Source organism: Psammomys obesus, unplaced genomic scaffold (genome assembly GCF_907164565.1).
Source record: "Psammomys obesus unplaced genomic scaffold, mPsaObe1.curated_primary_1811, whole genome shotgun sequence".
NCBI classification, from domain to species: Eukaryota; Metazoa; Chordata; class Mammalia; order Rodentia; family Muridae; genus Psammomys; species Psammomys obesus.
The window spans coordinates 8,812,626-8,838,652 of record NW_026596152.1 but is presented as its reverse complement, the minus strand read 5'-3'; the positions used below and the strand labels follow the sequence as shown (position 1 = coordinate 8,838,652).

Below are 26,027 nucleotides of genomic sequence, written 5' to 3'. Positions count from 1 at the left end.
TAATTTATGAAATATATTTATTTTAAAGATTAGTAGAGTGTGTAAGTATTCTGGCCTAACTAGAAGTTACACTGTATAATTTAGTATACTAAAAGTGCAAGTTCTACATTGAAATCTTGTGCAACATATTTTGATTAGTCTATGACAATAAGCAAGTGTTTGCTAAACAGTGATTTGTTCTTGCTCCCTCACACCTTAGCATCTAGGACGGTATACTTCAGGCGTCGCCAATGGTGGACGAGGCGATTCAGCAAGGACAGCTATACATTCAGCAAAGCAAGTTACATTCTCACGGCGTAGATCCAGGAAGGCAGCGAGGCCTCCTCAGCATGGCACTTCGGGCCCAACCAGGCCCCGGCCGCAGGCAGCTGGGTTCCACACAGATCTCTTCTTACTGCTTCCCACTTGGCCACATTAGGATCTGACCGAGAATGACGTCCACTTGTTCAGGAGCTCTTCTCGCCACCCCAGCCCTTCAGTGTATCACAGTCTTTTCCAACAATCTCTGTCCCGTGAGTTCTGAAACCTCAGATCCTAATGTCCCCCCTTTCACTACAGGAACTGGTCCATGCTTTTTAAGAGCTGTAGGCTACATTTATTTAGAAAGTAATCTCTTTAAGATTTAAAAAGTAAAATTTCCTTGCATTGTGCTATGAAAAGAAGCCAAAGATTGATCTGTGACATTCAATTTGAGGACCTTGAGGGAATTTTTATGAAGAACGGGGAGGGTCCCCAGCATGTTGCCTAGGCTGACCTCAGCCTCCTTGGCTCGGGAAGCTCCTGGCCTTAGCCTCTGGAGCAGCTGTGCCGACAAGGTTTTCAGAGCAGTGTTCATAAAGAAAACCCTGCTTTTTGGCAAAAGGCTCCGCATAGTTTAAGCCGTCACAAAGGCACTGCGGACAGTCACAACAGACTGTCACAAACACACATACTTCGTGTGACGCGCAACAAACAAGAAAGAATGCTTAAGCGGACAGCCGACTCCTGAGGGTCAGTCTCACCTTACAGTGGGCGGGGTGGACAAAGCTACCTGCCCAGTTCCAGAACCTCAATCCCTTAGAGGAGCTGGGAAGACCCAGCCTCTGCACCCAGAGAACAGGGACAGCTGGAAAGCCCGGGCAGTGTTGACACTGGAGAGCTTTTGAGGCACGACAGCAGAAGACGCAGGAGTGGGAAGTGCTACGGACAGCGGCAAAGAAGTGACAGAGCCGCTAACACATGTGTCTCCCTGACACATCCCCTCGGAGCTGGGATCCAGCATGGCATGTTCTCGCCCGAGCACGGTCTAGGTCCTCTCAGTACCTTCACTGCTGACAAATGCCGGAATCTGGCTGCCAGTGAGTTTCATTAGTGGCTAGTGGCAACAACTTAGGCTTGATTGCAGCACATCTGTGCAATTCCTGGTTTGGTACGATTTTAAAAGTATTGGTTTGTTAACCATTTAGTAGAGGAATAATTCAGTAGAGGCTACAAGGAAGTCAGTACAGCCGATCCTGAGGAGGAGAAAAGGATTCAGGTTACTCTGCTATGAAAAAACCCACTCACACCCAGCCTTAGAACGTAAGTCCGGGACTGAGACTCTCAAAATACTCTCTTTCTTAAGAGACTCTAAATTCATAATAGAAAGAGAAAAAAAAAGAGCTAAGTGTCCCAAAGGAGCCACAGTGCAGTTTCGACTGAAAATACAGAACTGTGCTTTTCCTCAATAATAATCAGACAGGTGGGAGTAGACTGCAGCAGAGACATGATGATCCTGGCTCTGCAGTAGGAAGATAAGTGTTGGCATGAAGTCTAAAAACTGATGAATTTAGTTCTAAAGTTCAAGTGCAGTAAAACAGAAGACCCGGCCTCCTAAGCCGAGAGGCACCACAGCAGGTGAAAACAGTGTGTTTCACTGTGCGGAGGCTCAGGGCATCTCTTAATTTGAACCAACTTTGATATTTCTCCACTTTTTAAAACCCTGACCAGGGGCCAGAGAGATGAGCATTTGCTGCTCTTACAGAGGAGCAAGGTTTGGTTCCCAGCACCCACAACTACATGTAACTCCAGTTCCAGGGATCTGACACCCTCTTCCGGGCTCTGTGGGTACCAAGAACACAAGTGGTTACATGTGTTAAAAAAGAAATGACTGCATTAAACAACAGCAATGAGATGGGAGGAGGTGGGGAAAATGGCAAAGTCTTCCACACTCTGTAGGGAAGATCCAAGTAAAAGCTCTGGAAAGGCTTTGCCAAACATCTTAACAGCCAAGCCAAGGATCAAGCCTGTGTGTGCTCGTTCCCGCCAAAGACCCTGGCAGAGGAAGACCTGCCTGCCAAACCCATGCAGGGACTCAAAGCTGCCCGTGGGAGTGTGTGGGGGGACAAGGCAAGCCTGGGAAGCACTAACTCAGCTTCGTCCTCCATGTCCTCCCAGAGTTGAGAAATTAAACCGCAATCAAAATTATGCACATTAGGCTAAGGAACCGATGTCAAATGAGAAAGGCTATTGACCAGAGACCCAAGCCTACCTCCAGCCAAATCTCCAGCCTTAGAAAGATGTAAAAGAGGAAAAAAAAAACCCAAACTGCCACTGTGAATTTCTAGGTTGTCAAGTTTTATTTTTAATTAAAATGAAACAACTCTGAGATTTTAAAAATTAGTTTCTCTTAGACAGACATGGTGGTTCATGCCTATAATCCCAGCAGTCAGGGAGGCAGAGGCAGGCAGATTTCTGTGAGTTTGAGGCCAGCCTGGTCTACAGAGTGGGTCCAGGACAGCCAAGGCTACACAGAGAAACCTGCCTTGAAAAATAAACAAACAAACAAGTGAATGAATAAATAAATAATTAAAAATTATTCTCAAATTATGAAACAAAAAGTTAAATGCCTGTTGGTAACTGGACTGGAACTGACTGGCACACCCCCCTGAACTGAGGGACAGGCACTGCAGCTCCACATGTGGCCACCCACTTTTAGTCAGGGTGCAGGCTTCACCAGTCCTAACCTAGACGTTAACCCTTTACATTTCTCTCAGAGTATCAGTATCCATCCCTGTCCCTTTTAGATGATGCCTAAATTGAATTTTAACACTGATGAGCTGGGCCAAGGTCCAATATACGGAAGTGAGTTAAACAACCTTCTAAACCTAAACCTAAACCTCCAGCTGTAGAAACAACTAAAACCAAACAGAACCCAACCTGGCCCACCTCACACACAGAAGGAAAACAGGAAGCTCCTACCTCACTCTCAACAGACAGCTGAGGTCTGATCATCAGTGCTTACTGGACCAACGAAGCCTGAGAGCTATCAGAGAAGTCAACAGGGCATTTCCCTTCGACAGAGCTTGGTATTTCTGAGAAAACCCAAATGATTTCAAATGTATCTTTTATCACCAATCCACCAGCGTGGTAATAGTGTAAGACGAACAACTGTTTACATTTTAGCCTAGATACGTGACATATAAGCATGGTAGTTCCACTAAATGTGTGCTTCCATCATGTCCATTCTTTAGACATTGTCACACATCTCCTTGGTTAGCTGAGAAAACCCTTCCCTATTCTATCTTGACATGCATTCTCAGAGTCCCTCCTTCACCCCAGAGCTGTACAAACTGCCCAGAGAAGGAGGCTGCCACAGGGGTCTCTTTGCAGTTCCACCTCTACAATGACTCATGGCCCAAGACAAACTTTATTTGGCAATCTACTTCGGAGGGAAAATTATACCTTAAACAAGCAAACAAACAAACCTAAATAAAAATTATACCCCTTGCCTACTTCTTTCCACCATCACCGTTCCTTATCACCACGACGACGACTTCATGCACATTCAAGAACAGACTGACACTCAGGAGAGAAACCAGTACCCTGAGGAGCAGAGGGCAAATGGCTCAGGATCCTTCCAGCAAGCTCCACAATGTTTTAGGGTCTTAGAAAAGTTGGTAAACTCCTGTAATAATTTTGACTTTGTAGGCCATTCAGCCTTGTTCAGAGCTACTGAACTTTGACACTGCAGCAGAAAGAAGCTTTTACAAAAACAGGTAGCTGGCCATTGCGCAGACTTTAGGAGCTAATGGAGTGTCTCAACAGATGGACTTACATAGCCTCAGCAGCCCTCAGAGAAGGGGAAGGATAGGGGCAGACAGGGAGAAGGGCCAGGAGGACTGGCGCCTCAGGAGGTTCGGGGACTCACCTTGACCATCACAGCTGCAACTACAACCAAGCACATGACCAGCAGCATCCCCAGCCTTCCTCTGTTGAACTGTTTCAGCAGGAGGAACTTCGCCCAGCTGACCTTGGACTCGCTGTTGGGAGGGTACCTCAGCTTGTTAGCACTTTCTCCTTTAAGCCCCTTTAACAAGCAGGGGCGAAGATGAGAGAAGGTATCGAAGCTGTATTTTCCATGGTAAGCTCCCATTCCACTGGCACCTGAAATAAATGGAACAGATGAAACAAATTTCATTGTAGAGGCTTCCTGTTTCCACATGGATAGAGAAAGGGGGCGGGGATGTTCTGCTTGGGGGGTAGACACTCAACTTCTTTGCTTTTCTTCTCAGAAATCCTTTCCCAACTTGGCTCCAAGCACACCCACCGATCCTCCCAGCCAGGAAGCTTTCCATGAGCAAAGCCAGGCGCTACAGCCCTTCTAGGGTCATGCTGTCCTTTCCACCTGAAGTGTGCTAAAAGTTCCAGTGAGTTCTTCAGGGGACTCCCACCACAGCCCTAAAATGGTCTGTATCTCCAACCCAGTTTCCAGAGAGGAAAAAGCAGTTTACAGAACCAGTTGATCTGCCTAAGGTCACATGGCCATTAAAGAAGGCAGCTAAAATGTGAAGCCAGATTAGTATAACGCTAAGTGCTGTCTGTGTGTTTTTCCCATCAGCCTATGTGGCCTGATGTATCCATAGCTCTTCTCACTTTTTTCCTCTACATCCTTCAAGAGCAACCAAGAATAGGGTAACAGGGTTATACAACTAGGTAAGAATAAGCAAGCAAAACTTTCTGTCTTTCTGGAAGCCACACTCACATAATTCACAATACATACAACAGACTGGCAGGTGCAAAATGTCCCGTGCAGGGGCAATGGCACATATGATACATGATGGAAGGCAGGCTGACTGGAAGCCAGGGGACACTTGACTGGGGCCAGGCAACAGTTGAAATAACAGTGTTTTAATGGAGGTAGTCATTTAGAAAGCAAGACTGATTCACTGGAAAGACAATGACACCAGAGAAGAAACCCAAGGACACTGCAGGAGGGCAGAAGAGGGGCCAGCTAAAGCCATGGCCATGGTAGGAAGGACCCAGTAAGAAGGACCAGAAGCCTGTGTCCATGGTGCCTTTTGCCCATCCTCTAGAGAATAGGGGATTCTCGCTCCCTCAAATAAAGCAACACACAAGGGAAGACTGGCCCTTCCCCAGAGGCCTGGGGAGGCAGGGCCCTCCCCACAGAGGCCTGAGGAGGCAGTGCAGGCAGCACTGACTACCCTCCTATAGGTCACAAACAGAGATCAGGAAATACAGTTTCTGGCATTCTAAACCTCTCTCTGTACCTCATCTTAAAAGAGATCTTACTGATTAATTTGAAACCGGATTCTTGGTCCTTCAGCCTCCTACATCTGGCAAGGAAAGTAAGTGAAGAAAGTAACCACAGCTGTGGTCAGTGCTAATGAGGACAAAGCGAGCAACAGGGCAGATGGCATTGGGCAGGCAATCAGGAAATTACTATGAGCTGGGTGGCTGGAGGGGTTCTTAAGAGAAGGACAAGTTCACAGAGCCCTGCAGAATAAGCAGCGCCCAACGTTCAACAGCCTGTACAAGAAATCCAGGAAACGTGCTTCTGGCACATTTCTGTCCAGGCCACTGTGGTGATTTGGGGGCCATGGACGCCATAGGCTCCTATGTCTCAATGTTTGGTCCTCAGTTAGTGGAACTATTTGGGTAGGATTAGGAGGTACGGCCCTGTTGAAATGGTCTTTTGGGGGAGTGGTCTTTGGGTTCCAAAACTAGACCCAGATCTAGTCTGAGTCTCTTTGCCTGCAAGTTACAGATCAGATATGAGCTCTCAGCTACTGCTCCAGCTCTCTGCCATGATGACGATGGACTCACCCTCTGAAACGGTCAGCAAGCCCCCAACTAAATGCTTTCTCTTTTTCAGTTGTCTTGGTCATGGTGTCTCAACACAGCCATAGAATAGTAAGTGGACAGTCACACTTACCCACACCTCCAAACGGCAAAGAGTTGACAGTGAAGTGCATAATGACATCATTGCCTGTGACTCCGCCGCTGGATGTCTCATCAATCACCCGTTTGATGAGCTGAGGAACAGACCAAAGGCACTCAGGTCAGGCCTAAAGTCCTGTCACTCCCGCATCTTGGCTTGCATTTACTGGGCTCTAGGGACATGCATCCTGGCTTTGTGGGCTGTGCGAGTTAAGTTTGGGGAGACACAAAATTCATGCCAAAAATTACTAAAAATATTGTCTAAAATTATCTTCAGGCTAAGTGTATATTGTCTCACAAACCACAGAAGGAATCTGTGCTTAAACTGGGGTCCCATCTCCAAGATAGCTCATAATTTGTAGGCAAATATTTCAAAACCTAACAAAATTCTGCGCTCAGGCTGGGTGGTATGTAGTGCGTACTTGCATCTCAGCACCTGAGAGGACGGAGCAGGAGGAGCAGGAGTTTAAGGCTAGCGCTGGGCACACAGTCAGACAGTGCCTTAAAAGTTCTGACATACACTTTTGGTTCCCAGCACATCAGTCTGTAGATAAAGAGGGATGGCCTTGAACCTTTGGGACCATTTACTTGATCACTGTCAAGATCTACACTCCAAACCAGAACCAACAAGGGACAGTTTAGAAATTATTACTTCTCTCAAGTTGGTACTGGCCGGAAGGGTTCTGCCCTGCTGAACAGCTTTCACAGGATCAGGATATGCCACACAGGCTGCTGTAGGGTGATGGGAGTCTTACGCAGCTTTGAACCCTGTGAACCACAAAAATGACTAGTTTGTCAAGACATGCGTGTGGCTGCAATGGTGGCATGAACGCTATGGAGTGGCAGCACTTGGGTTTAATTTCCCGTTCCACAGGAAGAAACATGCCTGGCACTGTAATCAAGAGTCCGTGACTGGAGAGCCCAGAGGCCCTACTGATGAACCCACTCCTAGCATCTTGCTCGGTGGATTTAGTGTCAAACTATCCTCTGTTTGCATTTCTATACCCACAGATTAGCGCTCTGCTCAGACCTCATCAGAGGTGTCTGTGCAGCGGGCAGGAGTTCACACAGAAACTCAACTGGTAAAGAGAGCTAGTGTCTACAGAGTGCTCAGACTCAAACAGAACATTTCTATCACACTCCTCCCCTCAGGGGCTGAAGATTACCAAGGAAAAAGTGAAAAGATGGTAAGAGCCAGAGGGTAGGGAGGAGCCAAACAGTTTTTCGGAAAAGACCCATGCACTCTTGAACTCACAGCAGCTGTGGAGGACCACATAAGATGGGGCCAGGCCACACTCCAGCGTGGAAGGGGAGGGACTCATGAGCCCCTATCCCGTAGCTGAAGAGATACTGACAGTGTGATGGCTTCTGGGAGAGGGAGAGCCAGTTTCACACCTCCCTAGTATCACAACCACACTCCGGTGGATGACCCCACACCACGAGTAAGTGAGCAAAGGACAGTTACGGGGAGGACCAGGCAGGAGTGTGGCCGAAGCACACTGCATGCATGCATGAAATTCTCCTAGGGTAAATAAAAATAGTATATTAAAATGATTGTATCTCAATCCCTGATCCAAACTACATATGATTAACAGGTATGGAATGGAAAAAGACTTTTAGATTTATCCTATTTTTGAAGAAATAAATGGTTAGCTAGCCTAAAATCTAAAAAGCCTCAAAGAAGCTGGGCGTGGTGGCACACACCTGTAATCCCAGCACTCGGGGAGGCTGAGGCAAGAGGATCTCTGGGAGTTTGAGGCCAGGCTGGTCTACAAAGTGAGTCCAGGACAGCCAAGACTACACAAAGAAACCCTGTCTCAAAAACAAAACAAAACAAAAAGCCTCATTGATACTAAACTAATAAACATCATTTCACTTAGATACTAATAAGCCTTGAGAATTCATGGCGGATTTCAAATGGGACTTCCTGGTGACCACAGCGGAGGAGCTCTCTACCCAGCTGCACCTCCCAGTAGACCTGACTTACCTCATTTTCCGCGCCTGTAGCCATGAGCACTTCATGAGCACTGCAAGCCCCTGAGCTGCCCCGTCACTACAGCCCCGTGCCACCAGAAACTGCACATGGCACCTGCCAATGAACTCCTCAACACCCATCACTCCCTTCTTCCCCTTTCTCCTTTTCCATTTTTGCAGCAGGATTCCGAACCTGCCCTCCTAAGGGCAGCCTGTCACCTGGTGACATGAATGACCACACAGGAAGAGGCAGAGCTCCTTGCTCAGTGACACAGTGCTGCCATCCTCTGGGAACCTGAAACCCAGAGCTCCTTGGCTTCCCCAGCGCCATCTGAGCGGCTGTGAACGCCATTGGAGTCACAGGGGCAGGGGCAATGGATCCATATCACAAAAAGCACTACATGCTGGTACATGTAAGTTCTCTAAGTATTCAGGAGGTGTTTGTTAGTCAAGTCTTGTGACACTCACCCCTGTGGATTAGGCTCCAACCCTAGGGAGTAAGGAAAAGGGCGCAGGGATATAAGGCTTCGTTACCTAAGAAAGCAAGCTATGAATACAGTCATTCCCTCAGCTTTGATAATATACAAATAAACTATCAACATTTTATAGCGAGATGAAGAAATCTGATTCTTAGAGTGAATTGTTCTCTATAAAGCTTACCTTATTGTCGCGAGAAAACACGTAGAGCGCCAGGGGCTTTTCGCGATCATTTATGAAATTTATGGCTTCATCTACATTTTTCACAGGCACTATTGGAAGAATTGGTCCAAAAATTTCTTCTTGCATCACCTTAGAATTAGGATCGACATCAGTAAGTATGGTTGGGGCTACAAAATAAAAAAGTAAAATAATATGAATGGTCAAGTTGAGACAAAAAAACCCAAAACTCTCTCTCTATTTCACTGGGTCAATCACCCACTGGGCACCCACTGGGCAAATCCGGCTGGTTTGTCCTTTCACAATGTGCCAGACTCCGCCGACCACAAAATCTGCTTTCCAAACCCACTGCTGAGCTCAGGGAGAAGTCCTAGTTGAGACCAAGCTAATCTAGACAGTGCTCCCTTCCTTTTGTCATTGATTGGCCTAGAAATGGGTCCCGAAGATCAGGATGATGAAAATTTGTTTGTTTTCTTTTTTATGGTATTAACAACCACTGAACCATCCAACCCAGGACAATCTGTAGGAGTTTCTTATTATTTAACTTTTTTTTTTTAAAAAACAGCTCTTAAGAAAGGATAAGTACAGCCAGACATGGTGGTGTAGGCCTGTAATCCCAGCACTCAGGGAGGCAGAGGCAGGTGGAGATCGAGGCCAGCCTGGTCTACAAAGCGAGTCCAGGACAGCCAAGACTACATAGAAAAACAGGGTCTGGAAAAACAAAAACAAAGAAAGGATAAGTAAATTAATTTGGAGTCAGCTTCTTGTATTTCTTCCATCATCTTATATGTTATTTTTGGAAACTTTATTTAAAAATCAAAGTACTCACCACTGAGCCTAACCATTGACTTAAATCCCTGGAGCCAGAAAACTGCCTCCCTCAGGCTGTCCTCTGACTTCCACATGTATGCCAGAAACACTAGTTAATTTTTGGGTCAGTTTGAGTTAGAGAAGAGGACTCTCAAATGAGAAAATACCTCCATCAGATTGCCTCTCTGTTGATTAATGACTGGTGTGGGCAGGCCTGGAACACGGGGGTGGGGGGTCGTGCCACCTTGGGCAGGTCATCCTAGGATGTTTAAGAAAGTGAGCTGAGGAAGCCATGAGGAGCAAGCCAGTAAGCAGGGGTCCTCCATGGCCTCTGCATAAGTTCCTGTCTTCCGGTTCCTGCCTTCCCTTCCCTTGGTGATGGAGGACGACCCAAGAGTAATAATGAAATAAACCCTTTCCTCTTGAAGGTGCTTTGGGTGATGATGTTTTATCTCAGCAATAACGATGTTACTAGGATAGAAACTGGTCCTAGGACCATGGGATAGTACAATGACAGACCTGGCAGTCTGTTTTGGAGAATTGTGGAAGAAGTTTGGGCTGGAAAAGCCACTGAATGCTCAAAGCTAAACAACTAGAATGTGAACTTGGAAGACAATGCTGAAAGCAATGCAGATGATGGAGGCCTGCCTGGCTTGCGAAATTTCAGAGGGAAGTTTTGAGAGTCCTTAAAGAGAACGAATAGCAAGGCTGTTAAATCTGTGGTTCTGGTGAGCTGGGGCTGAAGAACCAGCTATGACTAAGAAGAGACCAACTTCAACGAGGTGAATGAAATCTAGGAACTGTCTCCTTAGGTCAGGACACAGAAGCTGTGTTCCAGAGGTGGCCAAGGCTGGACCCTGTGCTGGCAGCTGAATCTGGTAATGTATAAGAGACTCCCAGGTGGGACTGGATCTGAAGCCACAACAGGCCATGGAGAACAGCTGAGGACTGGAACCTTGGGAGGCCAGTGTGCAAGTGTAGCCTCCATTAAAGGGGTCACGAGGAAAAGCTTAGACTTGGCACCATATGACAGGGTCAGAGTCTCTACAGAGAGGCCAGCAGAGCAATCGGTGAAGGTGCAGCCCAGCTGCAGCAGAGGCCCCAGCATTTTGTAGATGCCTGCACTATGGGACGGCAGCCAAGCACAGCAGTGGCTGTGGAGGGGACCAGCCTGATCCTATGAAGTGGGCTGTGTCGTGCTGTGGAAGGCAGAGCTGGAGAAGTGGGGCTGTCTACAGCCTCTGGAGCTCTGAGGATAGTGTGTGAGTCCAGGAAGCCTGACCCTGAGCTTCACACTGTGGAACCTCAGTTTTGCTCTGATTCGATTATAACTGTACCTGGTTCTTCCTTCTGGGGTAGAAATTATGTGACTTATTTTGATTTTACAGAAATCCACAGTTATGAGACCTGGATATTTTGGAGAAACTTTGCAATTTTAAAAAGAGTTTGGAGTTTCAGAGAAATTATGGATATATAATGAGACTGAACTTAAAAGTGTTTCAATTTTTAAAGACCATGGATTTTTAAAAGTTGGAATGTCTTATATTGTAATGTTGATATTAATATGAGATCTTGGGGATGAACCAAAAGGGAAAGGCTATGGCTTAATAAGGAGAGAGGGAGAGAGAGAGAGCAAGAGCACAAGGAGTCATTTAGGAAAAGGGAACTAACTGAAATGTTCCCGTTAGGCTGAACTGTAGGCAAGTTTATGGAGCATTTTCTTGGTTAATAATTGGCCCATTGTGGGTGTTGCCAACCCCAGGAAGATGGTCCTGGGCTGTATAAGAAAGCAGGCTGAGTAAGCCACAAGGAGCAAGCCAGTGAGCAGCTCTCCTCCACAGCCTCTGCTTCAGTTCCTGTTCCAGGTTCCTGCCCCAGCTCCCCTCAGAATAGACTATGAGCTGAGAGCTGTAAGATGAAATAAACCCTTTTCTCTCAGGTTGCTTTTAGTTGTGGTGCTATATTCCAGCAACAGAAAATCAAGGTACATATGTGCATACATGTGCGCATGCACTTGTACACACACACACACACACACGCACACACGTGTGCTCACACACAAAATGAATAGAATAAAAAAAATAAGATACACAAACAAATTAAATTCAGTGTAACAGGGCTAGGGACACAGCTCAGTGGTAGAGTACTTGGCGAGCATGCGTACGGCCGGGGGTTCCACACAAGACGAAATTAACAGTAATACATTTCATGGCAAAAAGCCAAGTACACCAAGACTGTGAACGAGCAGAGGTCAAGCACAGCAGGTCAAAGCAACATCTCTGGAGGGGTTGGTGTTACTTAATGGGATTATGAGCTGCTTTCCCAGCCGTGGATGTGGATTATTATGTAAAATCCCCTTCTGCTTCTCATGATTTTAGAATAGAAGAATCAAGTAATCATATGTGAAAATACAAGAAAACAAACGTGACAAGAAGCTCTTAAAGATGCTGCATACATACATTTCTAAGAAAGTACACTAAAAAGCAATGTTTACAGTTTATGTAGGATCAGTAAATATTGGTAAAAGTGTCATAGTTAAAGGTGAATTTTCTTTACCTATGTAGCATGTGGCCTCATCAGTCTCCCCACCAAAAGCTATTTTCTGTCCTTCAAGCAAACTTTGTATCCTCTTGAAGTGACGAAGATTGATGATCCTTTCATAATCAGGAGAATCTTTTACATTTTCCCCATAAAAGTCCTATTAAAAATAACAGGAGTTACTAATTGTGACAAAACCCATACTTTCATTTCTTTAACAAGTTCAAAATAACTGGTGTCTAAAAACGGACCTGTTGGATTCCTCATCGAATCCAACACCCACTCTTTAAGTTAGTACTAGTTCGGTAGTGGTAACTTCAAGCTTTTAGACAAGCCAAGAATTAACAATGAAGGTGGACGCTCACACACACATACTCCCTCTCTCCCTTTCTCTCTCTCTCTTTCTTTCTCACAGACACACACACACACGTAGCTTCTGCCTGTACTTTTCCAGTTTCAGCTTCCAACAGTCTCCTCATAGCACTTCCTGGTGGAAGTGAACCAAATGCCAGGGAAGAGGCCATTTGTTTGCCCATCAGTTGGTCTCTCCCAGAAATAAGTTGGGCAGTTGCTGAAGAGACTCTTTGGTCTTTGAACCCTAAATATTTACTCTCATCTATCTAGCCTTTACCAAAGAAGTTTGCTAGTCTTTGCTCTGTTTTGTTGGTTTTGCCTTTTCCAGACTTGTATTTTCACCAGTCACTGATAACAATAAAACTACTCAATGTATCAAGATATATTACATTACTAAGGGAAAACAACCTCAAAAGATGACCAATATTTATCCTAAACAACAAACACATGCTGATTTGTAATGCATGTTTTGTTCGTCTGAGGCCACTAACACAGCCAGGTTTTCAGGTTGACTGAATCACAGAATAACGAGCTGCAGGTGGGGAGCACACCACAGCAAACACAATCCTTGAAGCTAAGGCTAGATAGAGACTTATTTTTTAAATGGCTCCCTAGTTATTCCAGCATGAAATTTGGCTGGAAACTCTTATGTCATTGAACAAACACCTCAAAGGTAGGAAAAGGAGCTCCTGATCCTCTTGAATTTGCCATCATATGCAATAAAGCATAGCACAGCTCTAGTTCCCAGCCACCCTCAGTCTCACGGGGACCCTGACCGACTCTTCTACACACATTGCCCGGATCTGGACAACTTTCACGTTCTCCTTGTCTGGATCCTCAGTCTCATCACTAATTCCACTCTCACCTATCCTACCTCTCTACATTCCTGTTCTAGAGTTTTCATTCTCTCACACATTACTCTTTGGTAGTCTCCATCCTTTCTGGCGCTCAATTATTAAAAAGTTTGTCTCAGCAAGGTGGCTTAAGGCTCTCTGTACCACTGAACTCAGTACCCCTGGCCAAACACTCTCCAGCAACAAAAATCCCACGTCTCCTTCATTAGTGCCTTTGTGTACCCCAAAAGATGGATAACCTTCTACAGCAGTTCTCAACCTGTGGGTCGTGACCCTTTTGGGAACGGAATAGCCTTTTCACAAAGGTCACATATCAGACATCCCCTGTATCAGCTATTTACATTACAAAAAATTCAGCACAGTAGCAAAATCACAGTTAGGAAGTAGCACCGAAGACAATTTTATGGTTGGGGATCACCACAACATGAGGAACTGTATTAAAGGAAGACTGAGAACCACTGCTCTCCAGGTGCCCTTCAAGCAGGCATTTACTTCCCTCCTTTAAACCACTGGCCATCTCATCCTCTACATTCCTGCTGATGATAAACCTTCATCAGCAAGAACCAAGATGCCAGGGGCTCTCTTCAAGTGATTTGCAAACTTTCAAGTCCACAGACAACATTTCCAACTTGTAAGTATATGCCTCAACTAATGTCAACAAACAATCTACACGATTTACGTGGACTGCATCAGTTCAGCCTTGCTTCCACAGATGCAGAGTGTTTCCAATCAGCCAATGAGTTAATCCAGCCTCATCTGTCCCTGGAATTGTCGGGGCCGGGGGGTAAAAGTGAACAGAGATGCTGTCTGCAACTACTTCATTTGACTTTCATCTTACTGATACAGTGAGATCAGAATGGCTGAACACAGACCTTCACCGTGTCCTTAACCTTCTGTACGATTTGATCCTGGAGGGAGGCTTCACACAGAATATAGTCAGGAGCAATACAGGTTTGACCACAGTTCATATACTTTCCCCAGGTTATGCGTCTGAGGAGAAAAAAAAAACAAAACGAAAACCAAAATATCTATACAATTCAGTCACCTTTTCAATTTTTGTTTTCCAGTATATTAGTTACTTTACACATTACTGTGACAACACATCTGACAAAAGCAACTTAAGAAAGGAAGAGCTGGTTTGGCTCACAGTTGAAGGGTACGACAGACATCATAGAAAGGAGGAAGTCATGGTAGCTGGAGCTTGGTGTTGCTGGTCACATGGCACCCACAGCCAGGAAGGAGAGAGAAGCCAGTACTTCCACTCAGTTTAACTCTTTTTTTTTCACTCAGAACCCCAGACTTAGGGTGGCTCTTCCTGCCTCACTTAGCCTAATGTAGACGCTCCTTCTCAGACATGCCCAGAGATGTGTTCTCATGCTGATTCTAAATGACATTAAGTTGATGATCAAGATTAATGCGTACTTAGATTTGTTTTCTTTTTCTTTTTTATTTTTGTGTTTTGTTTTAAGTTCTTTTTTTTTTTTTTAGATTTATTTTATTATGTATACAATGTTCAGTCTGCATGTACACCTGAACACCAGAAGAGGGCAACCAGATCTCAGTATAGATGGTTGTGAGCCACCATGTGGTTGCTGGGAATTGAACTCAGGACCTCTGGAAGAGCAATCAGTGCTCTTAACCTCTGAGCCATCTCTCCAGCCCCTAGATTTGTTTTCAAGTGTGTGTGTGTGTGTGTGTGTGTGTGTGTGTGTGCGTGCGTGCGTGCGTGCGTGTGTGTGTGTGTGTGTGTGTAGGCCAGACGACAACGTTTAGGAGTTGGTTCTCTCCTTCTGCCTTGCTGAGGCAGGGTCTTTCCTGTTTCTGCTGTGCTTGCTGCTTACCTGAAGCCTCCCATCTACTCAGAATCTGGCTTTTTTAAAACATGGGTTCCAGGTACCAGACTCAGACTGTCAGGTTTCCACATCACGTGATTTAACCCACGGAACCATCTCACTAGCCTTTAGAACGCACTTTCAACTGAGGTAAAATACTCTAAGTAGCAATAAAATTCTCATCTGGGTGTTGTAGCATACTCCTATAATCCCAACACTCAGGGAGGCAGAAGCAGGCAGATCTCTGTGAGTTCAAAGCCAGCCTGGTCTACAAAGTGAGTCCAGGACAGCCAAGGCTACACAGAGAAACCCTGTCTCAAAAAGTATCTAACAAGCTGTGAAGACACAGCCAACAGAAAAAGAGAACAGCCTCCCAACAGTCCTTTTCTCATCCAGCCAAAGGGCCATTCTGGGTGAGGGCACACAGATGAGGTTGTGGCTCTCCCCGGCGGCTGTAGGACTGCTGGTGAGCTGTGCAGGTATCACGGGAGTCCAGCCAGCTTCCTCTCCCACGCTCATCCACGTAGACCCTTCCCTTTCCTGCAGACAGTGCCTGCAGCCTTAGCAGTCGCCACTGGTCTCTTATTCTGGGAGTTACGCTCTCTTTAAAGAGGCCAAGCAGCAACCCTGACCCAACGCCCCCCCGCCCCCCCCCCCCCAGGGCCACAGCTCTGAAGGGGAGAGAGAACCATTTTACCTACAGCACAGCGGCAGTCACTTCCTGGCAGTCAGACCTAACTCAGTAAAGACAAACCCAACTCTTAATCCCTGGTTCCCCGCTGCAAAACGCTATGTGAAACGCCTGCCGTCCTGTTTTGTCAGCAGAGGCGCTCAGCTGACAAGTGCACGCAACACCCTTCCCTCTGAGAACTTAAATGCTTATTAATGCGCACAAGCCTTTGGGATGTCTGTTTCATCAACCAGCAGAACACTGGTATTTCTTGCCAGAGGCTCAGGGTGTAGCTTGTTGTGCAGCACAGGCTTGCCATAATGAAGCTCTAGATTCTATCCCAACACTGGCAAAAAAAAAAAAAAAGCAACCCTGGGCAAAACTGCTTGCCAGGTTTATCCATAAGGGTATTTCCAAACTTCCTAAGGAAAATGACATGCTGGCAGAACCTAGGCGTGGCTCCCTATGCCACCAGGAGCATCAGAAGTAGTTTAGAGGCTCTGGTGTCTCCTGAGCACACCAACAGCTACAGCCAGATGGACCTTGAAGCCATAAGCCAAGTGTAAAGAAAAACAAGCCATTAGAGAAACGTCCACCTGCCAGGCAAACCTCAGGAACAGAGCCAGCCTCACCTGCAGGCAATGTCCAGGTCACAGTCTCTGTCGATGTAACATGGGCTTTTCCCCCCGAGCTCCAGGGTTACAGGGGTCAGGTGCTTGGCAGCAGCTTCCATGACAATTTTCCCAACTGCAGTATTTCCTGTGTAGAGAATGTGATCAAACCGCTGCTTCAGAAGCTCTGTGGTTTCCGCAACACCACCATTAACAACCGCATACAGGTCCTCAAAGAAAGAGAAACAGATTCTTGCTTTGTCAAATTAATCTTGTTGCCTCACGTCAGTAATTCTTTCTCTTTCAGCACAAATAAGCAGCACTCAGCAAAACCAAAAGATCAAAATCATCTCCTGACAAAGGAAGGGCAAAGTATCTGCTGGTGCTTGGAACCACCCACCTACACAAGACAGGGAGTCTGATATTTTCTCCATTAGCCTGGCCATGAAAGCACAAACAAGAGCGAAATGATTGGACAGGAGAAATGTGTAAGACGAGGGGAGGAGACTGTGAGAGATCTTGTTGCTGTTTCATTTTGTTGTACACAGTGCTGGGGCTGGGGAGCCAAGTAGAGCCTTGTCCACATCAGGCCAGCAGACCTCCTCCTGACACAGCTCCAGCCCTGCTCTCAACACAGTACAAGGTAAGCAGGACTAAGCCAACGTAAATAGGTCCGTATCTGCTGAACGAACAGGACACAGCATCGCAGCTGAGCCACTTGAAGTAGCTCTGGATTGAATCTAGGCTCTGTCACTCATGAGCATCTGTGACTTTGGGCAAGCTACTGAACCTCATGCAATCTCTGAACTTACTGAGAAAAGTCACATAACATTTCTACAATACCCATTACATGCACTATGCTACTGTTAGGCAGCTACTCTGAAAGAAAATACTTTGAACAGTAACAGCATGGATAAAAAGGAATGACTGAGAACAAATGGCAAGGACAACAGGAGGATTATGAAAGCATCTAAGTTGGAGGACGGATAAGCTCACTGTCTACCTCCAGTTCTCTGTTGATCTCTTGCTCTTAATCACTTTAGAGTTCAACTGACTAAAGTGCTTGAAGTTTTAATTTTTCTGTGCCTGAATCCTTAGGTAAGCTGACCCACCAGCCAACTGGAGCAGGCACATTATCATCCTTGCCCTCTGGACCTTACCCTCTATCTTCTGGTTCCAAGACTTACTCGGTCCATTACACCTCACTATCTTCCATGTCATCCTTCTAGACTGGATAACCAAGCTACAGAACCATACTGTTCTGCAAGCTATGAAAACAGTGTAAGGCAATAAAGAGAACAAAATTCCTAGGAGCCAGAGTCGGTCTCAGGGAAATTCCAACTTAAAAAGCCTAACAGAAATGTCTTAAAGTTGCCTTTCGATGAAAGCTAAATGAATCATCTCCCCTGAAAAACTGCACATGGAACGCAGGAGGGATGAAGAAACCAACTTCCTCTCCAGAGAACATGAGAATATCTGAATTTGATCCCTACCCCAAAGCTGGGGTACCACTCTCGCTAGCCAGCCTTTAATGTTCTCAGGGCCTGCATACTAGGTTAGAGTGCTGACTCAGGAAGGCACTTTCTTCCAGGCCACAGACAAGCCTCTAAAAAGCAGAAGTACTCACGGACTAATACATGATGCTGTTCTGTTAGGAAAAAAAGATGGTGATAAAAACATGCTAGCTTCTCATTAACTATTTCACTACATGAATGATGTCTAAAATTGTACCCTCTCAAGTGCCAAATAGCAGAGATAAGAGATATGGATAAAGCCACGGGCCAAAATACACTGCGTAAGCACAAGTCATTCTATAGTGTGTTTGGAACCTGGCTTCTTTGTTAAACAAACTGTTGGAGACTCAAGGAAGCCACATCAACCCCTAGCCAGCAATGATACCCTGGGAGAAGGAGCAAGTCTGTGTTTTCTTTTCTTTTCTTTTCTTTTCTTTTTTTTTTTTTTTAATGTTTCGTTGTGGTTTTTTTTTTGTTTGTTTTTATGCCTGTTTGTGTTCCTGTTAGATAAAGGATTAACTCTTTTTTTATTTAAATTTATTTTATGTGCATTGGTGTGAGGGTGTCAGACACTTGGAACTAGAGTTACAGATAGTTGCAAGCTGCCATGTGGGTGCTTGGAAATTGAACCCAGGTCCTTTGGAAGAGCAGACAGTGCTCTTAACCACTGAGCCATCTCTCCAGCCCTAAACATTTTTTTTAAGATTTCTTTATTATTTATACAGTATTCTGTCTGCATGTGTGCCTACAGGCCAGAAGAGGGCACCGGTTCTCATTATAGATGGTTATGAGCCACCATGTGGTTGCTGGGAATTGAACTCAGTACCTTCCTTGGGAAGAACAGCCAGGGCTCTTAACCTTTGACCCATCTCTCCAGCCCCAAGTCTGTATTTTCTACCATACACAGATGTGTTAAAGAGGCTCAAGGTATTCTTACCTGGTCTAAATACTGTGGGAGGAGTTGAGCCAAGAGCTTGGCGGTGTTTTCACTTACTTCTGAAGGCTTAACAATGGCAGCATTTCCTAAATAAAGTGAAGAGCAGAAAAATATCATCCAATACTTGAGTAACTTTTCATTTGTTTGCTTGCTTGTTTTTGTTTTCTGAGACAGGGTTTCTCTGTGTAGCCTCAGCACTGTCCTGGGCTCACTTTGTAGACCAAGCTAGCCTCAAACTCACAGAGATCTGCCTGACTCTGCCTCCCCAAAGAGACACTCATGTAGGGGTACAGGCTACGTTTCATTTATTTTGCAGCTCTTAAATCTGTCCTATCTCATATCTAACGTCCTCTCTCTCTCTGTGTTGTCCTTCCCAAGTGCTAACCCGTTAGTTCTCAGCATCTCCAGGGCACCTGACAAGCTCGCCCAGCCTCTCACACTTCCACAGGTTTCTCTCTTTTTCGCAGTTCTGCTCTTGGTGTTTCCTCTCTGCCCTACGCTCGCTGAGCAAACAGGCTAGTCAACGTAAGCTGTTGATCTGGAGCTTCCAAGTAAGAAATCAATCTGCTGGGATCTGCTGTACACTTAGGCAGCATTACGCCCAACACCTTTATTTGAATAAAGAAACTGGTCAGACGAAATCAAATGGTTTGTGGAAAGGCAGAGCTGGCAACTAAAACCCCATTAGAATACGGATGCCTGACTCTGAAATCTTGGGACTAGTGACTCAGATGCCTTTGGCTCTCACAGATTCACCCCCTAGGTACTTGAGCAGCCATGTAAAACTTCAACTTCTCAGCAGCACTCATAAATACAGGTACACCTATAGATTCTCATTAAACTGCTGGCGTCAACCAAGGCAAACCACTCAAGTAAATGTATTTAACTAGTCACTGCCCTTAATTCCCAACCACTGTGACCCTCTACAAAGGAACAAAGGCATCAGCGGGCACCAGACCTGCGGCGATGGCTCCCACCAGCGGCTGCATGGTAAGAACGAAAGGATAGTTCCAAGCTCCGATAATCAGTACGACTCCCAGAGGCTCTGGCTGAACATAGGCCTCATCCAGCATGGTAAGCAGGTTCTTCTTAGCTGGTCTAGCAGCAGCCAGTTCAGGAAGACTCCCCAGCATAAAATCAAGTTCCCCAAGGATGGTAATGACTTCATGACTGAATGCATTGAGTTCACTCTGGGAAAGGAAGTCAGTTAATCACACACAAAGGGTATAATATACCTTGCTTAGGACAGTGGTTCTCAACCTGTGGGTCAGGACCCCCATGGGGGCCTGCATTTACATTATGATTCACAATAGTAGCCAAATCACAGTTATGAAGTAGAAATAAAAATAATGTTATGCCACAACATGAGGCTCTGTATTAAGGGTGGCAACATTAGGAAGGCTGAGAACCACTGACTTAGGATGTCACAAAGCTCCGCCCAAGTACGCCCGCACTGACACCTGGCATTGTGAGTCATCCCCCAAACCCCTGTCTGCTATCATATTTTTTTTTAACCTCACTATCAAGTTCTCAATAAGGCACACCCTGGATGCTCACATTGGCTCTTCTTCTCTAATATAGTCAGTGCCTCTAAATTCTTCACTACCTACCCAAGCCTTTTAAAATTAGGGTTAAAAATGATCTCTTTCAGCAACTTCTCTAGTTAATAATAGCCTGCCTCAGTCATAATTTCAATACCAAGGCAACTTTGCTCTTGAGCTGTATGTAATTACTTCACCCTTAACATACTGCTTTATAACCATATTCACATTTTTTAAAGATTTATTTATTTATTATGTATACAATGTTGTGTTTTGCATGTACACCTGCATGCCAGAAGAGGGCAACAGATTCATTATAGACGGTTGTGAGCCACCATGTGGTGGCTGGGAATTGAACTCAGAACCTCTGGAAGAGCAGCCAGTGCTCTTAACCTCTGAGCCATCTCTCCAGCCCCATATTCACATTTTTTATCTGCATATGTTCTATTTTTCAGCCAGATTTAAAATTATGGACTTGCTATAATTTTTTTCAGGAACCCTATGTATGTACAAGCATACACAAAATATCTTATGCTTGAAAAATAGATGACTCATGGGGTTTTAATATTCATTATCCTGGCTTGTTTACTAACTATTATAGCCCCTCTTTACCAAAAGTACTCTGAGGGAAGGTTTGTAGCCTCTGCTACAACTACTGTTAGCACTTTTTGAAGGAGTCTTTGATTGGGAAGGGAGGATTGCAAATCTGAAAATAAAGGTCTCCCTATGTCTGGAATACAGACAGAAATTAAAAAGGAAAACCAATATTACTGGAGAGTACAGGAGGATATAATTATACCTCAAACACTACTTAAAACCTTAGTATTCAAAGCTTGCTTCTAAAGAGGCCATAGGGTATCACCTGGGACCTCATTAGAACTCTCAGACAGTCTCAGACGGACTGAATCAAGACTTGTATTTGAACAGGTCCCCGGGGTGACTGTCAGTGTACTAGAGTTCAAGGATATGATTAGTGATACACAAAGTCATAAAGGAAATTTGAGTGTTGAAGATTATTAAAATAACAACTCTGTCTACAAAAATAAACCATTAAAAAAAGTAGCTATGAAATAAGACAGGGAGTGAAATAATCTGAAATCTCCCAAGCGGACAAACTACTGACTATCCAAAGAGTGAAAAGCACATTGTATGGAAAGAGACCATAAATGCAGTAGAACTGGACAAGACTATAAAGAGCATTCACAGAAGAGAAACTGCGGGCTCCAGGTAAAGCATGTACTTCCATGTGAGTGTAAATACAGCCGTTTGGACTCTGAGCAGGGCTAGGGAGTCCGGAGTCCCGAGTAACAGCTTCCTCTTTATTGCCGGATAAACAGAACCAAACAACCTGCTATAGAGCAGAAATAAGAGGGCGCACCGGGCCCCTCCCACCCCGTGGACGCTCACCTTGCTCAGGTCCGCCGCGATGGCTGCCAAGATGTCCTTCTCGCGCTCCTGCACCATCCTCCGCAGGGCCTCGAGCTGCTGCAGTCGGAAGCGCAGCGGTCGCGATCGGCCGGACCGGAACGCCTGGCGAAGCCGCTGGACGTGGCGCTCCATGGCGGGGCCTGAGGAGAACGCGGAGCGGAGCAGGTGTGGCAGCACCGTCCCGGCGTTGCTCTGCTCCGGCTGACACCACGGCTCTCGGCTAACTTCCGTTCCCAGGTCCCACCCGCCGACTGGTCCAGACCCCGCCCCCGGGCCCCCCCCACGCTGCGCGGCTGAGGACGCAGTGCGCACCCATTGGCCGGAACGCCGCACGTGACTGCAAGGCCACGCCCCCGATCGTTTTCAGAGCTTCTGAAATGCTGTCCCGGGGCAGCTGGTGTTGGGGTGTGCCTTTTGGCCCGGGGAGATGTGGAAGAGTCACTCTGGCTTCAGAAAGGGCAGAGCGTGGTCTAGGAGGAGGAACTGAGGCCCGGCGGCGGGACGGAAGGCCCGCCAGGGCGGAAGTGGCCTCCCTTCGCCTGCAGCGCCTTAGCCTCAGAGGTCAAGTCACGTTGTGTTCGCCCTAGCTGGTGTTTAATCTTTTCTGTAGTCTAGCACTCAATTTTTATGTTCTCCCGTCTGGCAGAACTGCCCCAGAGAGAGAACCCACAACACCCAGGTTTCCCCAAATTTCCTCTCCAGTATGATTAGCAATGGTGAACATTTGGACCTATTGGGCTGCTCAGCAGTGGTCACTCAGAATTGTCCTTTCCATCTTTCCTCTGGGAATAGTATTTTCCGTTTCCCTCCCTTGCTTTCACTAAGTTTTCCTTCTCTGGGTTTTCTCCCTTTTCTGGCCTATTAAGTGTTCAATTTTTGTCTAGGACTGAGACCCCAACCTTTCCTCTTGACTCCCAAAGACACATTTAACGAGATGCCAGTCTCTAGACTTAGAATGGACACCTTATAGTTAATTTCATTAGAACTTTTGAGCTATTCTTCACCAAACAGTGCAAACTTCCTTCAGTGTTCTCTGACTCTTTGACCTTATCTTGAGAGAATATATGTTGAATCCAATAATTAAATGTTCAAGCTATGATAGAGATCTACTATATATAGCATCCTAATAGGCTCCCTGCTTGATTGGTTGGAAATTATTTATCTGTCACTTCTTAGTTCTACACTTGTCGCTTCATCTACTGAACTTCAGGGGACCATAGTAGGTTCTCCTCCCTCTTTGGCCTTCCTGGACGTTCTGACAGAAGGAAGGAAGAAGGACCAGGAGAATCAAAATTTCCGTTTCTCCGTGGATGCATAGTGTGGCACATGCTGGCATTTCTATGGTGGAAGAAGTGATAATGTATATTCCTGCCTCAAGATTTCTTGGACAAGATGGCTCCTCCAGTAGACAGAGGATGTCACAGTATCTCCAAATGGACAAGAATGGGCACTACTGCCATGCATTCCGGCTGAGAATCTGTTGAGCCATTTTTGACTTGACACCACCCCATTCTTCCTTCTGATGGTTTCTACTCCTGAAATCCCTCCTGCATGAAATAACTGGGTTGGTTGGTTTCTTTTTCCTGACTGCAAAGTTTTACTCTTTCCTGTTCACCTAGCTGTCGCTGATATTTTCAGAATGTACGCTGACGTTTATTAGTCCCGCACTCAGAACTCTCCAGCAGGTTCCTGTCACACTGAGAATAGAGTTCAATGCCCACACCATCCTCTTTAGGGCCCATATGTCCTGGCTGCTGGATGTGCTTCTTGAGGATTCGCCTTTTTAATAAGTCTTAGCCAGAGTGGCGTTCTTGCTGTTCATTGAACGCTGGAGCACATTCCCAGGGCCCTTTAGCGCTCTGTGTCCTTCGTCTGGAGCAGCCAGCTGACTTTCTCAATTTTGTAGCTTTCCCAACAGCCTGTGTGCAGAGGCTTATCTGAGGTGCTTCTTGGCAAAGCAAGACAATTAGCAAGGCCATCCCTCATCTCTGTTCTGCCTTTGCTTGCTAGACCAAGTCCAAACAGCATAGCGCTCTGTTTGGAGGTTTCCTGGTTGAAGCTGGTGGGCTGCAGCTAAGAAAATGTGAGAGGAGCAGGCTTCTAACGTCACAAAGAAGACCAATAGCCTCTGCCCGACAACACAGAATCACCTGTGTACAGCCAGCCAGCGGCCGAAGGTCAATATCTAGCTAGTACTCTGTGGCAATGTTTAAATTAGCTCGAAGTTCATCAAAGGAGTATGCTCGGTTATCTTTTTTTATTTGATCTGAGTGACCAATTTTAAACTCTTGAGTTAATGAGCATGGTTTGAGCATGAGTTATGTAAGATAAATTGAGGTACATATTGGGCTATGAACTACGAAATCTAAGTGATAGAATCGTAGTGTGAACTAGAACAGGAATCCATATCATCTAAGGCAAGTTGATCTAAGTGGCAAGAAGCTGGGTTTTTCCCCAAGAATAAGACTGAGGGTTTTTAGGAATAAACTTTGCATGGTGGCAAATGCCTTTAAGCCAAGCATTTGGGAGGCAGAGGCAGGTGAATATGAGTTCAGGGCCAACCTGGTCTACATAGAGGGTTCCAGGGCAGCCAAGGTTATGTAGTTAGGCCTTGTCTCAGAAAACAAACAAACAAACGATATGTTATGATTCTATTGTGCATAATAGAATCATAAAAAGTTTAGTTCTTTGCTATCTCTTGAATATTTATTGGAGAAATCAATTGTCTTGGGATTTCTATTGCTGTGATAAAACACTATGACCAAAAAGAACTTGGGGAGAAAAAGGGTTTATTTCAGCTCACACTTCCACATCACAGTCCATCAGTGAGGGCAGTCATGGCTGGAACTCAAACAGGGCAGGAACCCGGAGGCAGGAGCTGATGCAGAGGCCATGGAGGGGTGCTGCATGCTGGCTTGCTCCTCATGGCTTGCTCAGCCTGCCTTTTAATAGCAATCATCAGTTAAGAAAACACACCATGGGCCTACCCACAGGCTGACCTGGTGGGGACATTTTGTCAACTGAAGTTCATTCTTCCCAAATGACTCTGGTTGGTGACAAGTGGACCTGAAGTTGACAGCACGGTGCCTGAGAGTGTTGTGTTGAGTATATTTAAAAAGCACAACCCAATGCCCCAACAAAGTGATATTGCTATGGAACTAAATAAAGGTCCAGAATTATTTGTACTCCCAACTGAAATATTCTTCCTTCCAGCTTTTGATTTGGAATATTCATTGATTTAAGCAGCTAAGGACCAATACAACCACCACTAAAAGGTTAGAGCTAAGAGATAGCTCCTCACAAAATACTTCCAGGAAAGACAGCAAACTGGTAAATTTAGAAGGCCTGTTAGGGTCCGAGAATCACTGAAGAAAGACCCCAGACTCAGGTGCAAAAGCAAAGAGCAGTTATTCTGCAGAAGTATCCAGCATGCTGGGATCGTCACTCTTTTCAAAAGGGCAACATAGAAGTGAACACACAGGCTCTTTTTATAGACAGTTAGGGGCTTTGCGTGGTAACTCTTAAACTAATTGGTCAGGAATGATATAGGGATACGATGGCATTCATGATTGGCCAATTGTTTAGGGATTTCCCCTAGTTACTGGGGACCTTTAATTGGATTGGTTAGGGCCGGCTGCGTTTACTTTGGGAACAGCAAGGCCATGTATACATAAACATGGCTTTTGGTCAGCTTGACCTGTAAGCTGATTGGTTGTCCTCAGGTTGTGGCCTTTTCAGGAAGTCTTTGTCTGAACTCCGAGGAACAGACACTCAGGCCTAGTCAGACAACGTGGAGAAAAGAAGCCTGTCATGGCGTCAGATTAGCCAAACAGACACTAAATCTGCTCTATCTTATTCAAATACCAACCAGGCCCAATCAGAATAGATTAGGACTGTCTAGGATGGTATGCTAGTAGACACCAGAGCCCTCAGCTATGTGTCCTGGATTAAGGATTGGCTAGTGTCCACAAAGGCTACATGACTCTGATTAGAATTGGCTGGGTACTTGGAATTAAATCCTCTTGGGCCATCCATTTTCAGTTAAATATATATATATATATATATATATATATATATATATATATATATATATATATATATATATATAT

At 45.5% G+C, this 26,027-nt stretch overlaps 1 protein-coding gene across 3 annotated transcripts; it reads right to left on the bottom strand.

Annotated features, from left to right (window-relative positions):
* Positions 1 to 22,156, bottom strand: Aldh3a2 (aldehyde dehydrogenase 3 family member A2). Of its 3 annotated transcripts, none has more exons than XM_055594111.1 (11): positions 21,898 to 22,156; positions 19,908 to 20,139; positions 18,950 to 19,035; positions 16,520 to 16,728; positions 14,258 to 14,375; positions 12,196 to 12,337; positions 8,833 to 8,999; positions 6,194 to 6,293; positions 4,169 to 4,404; positions 3,220 to 3,332; positions 1 to 1,493 (listed from the first exon to the last, which is right to left on the bottom strand). In XM_055594111.1, the coding sequence occupies exons 1-10, from the start codon at positions 22,048 to 22,050 to the stop codon at positions 3,252 to 3,254; spliced, it is 1,524 nt and encodes a 507-aa protein (XP_055450086.1). In that variant the 5' UTR covers positions 22,051 to 22,156; the 3' UTR covers positions 1 to 1,493; positions 3,220 to 3,251. The 3 variants fall into 3 exon arrangements, with proteins under 3 accessions (XP_055450086.1, XP_055450088.1, XP_055450087.1); XM_055594112.1 differs by lacking the exon at positions 1 to 1,493 and adding an exon at positions 2,575 to 2,778; XM_055594113.1 differs by lacking the exon at positions 3,220 to 3,332 and having other exon boundaries at positions 21,898 to 22,155.
* Positions 22,157 to 26,027: the final 3,871 nt, after the last annotated feature.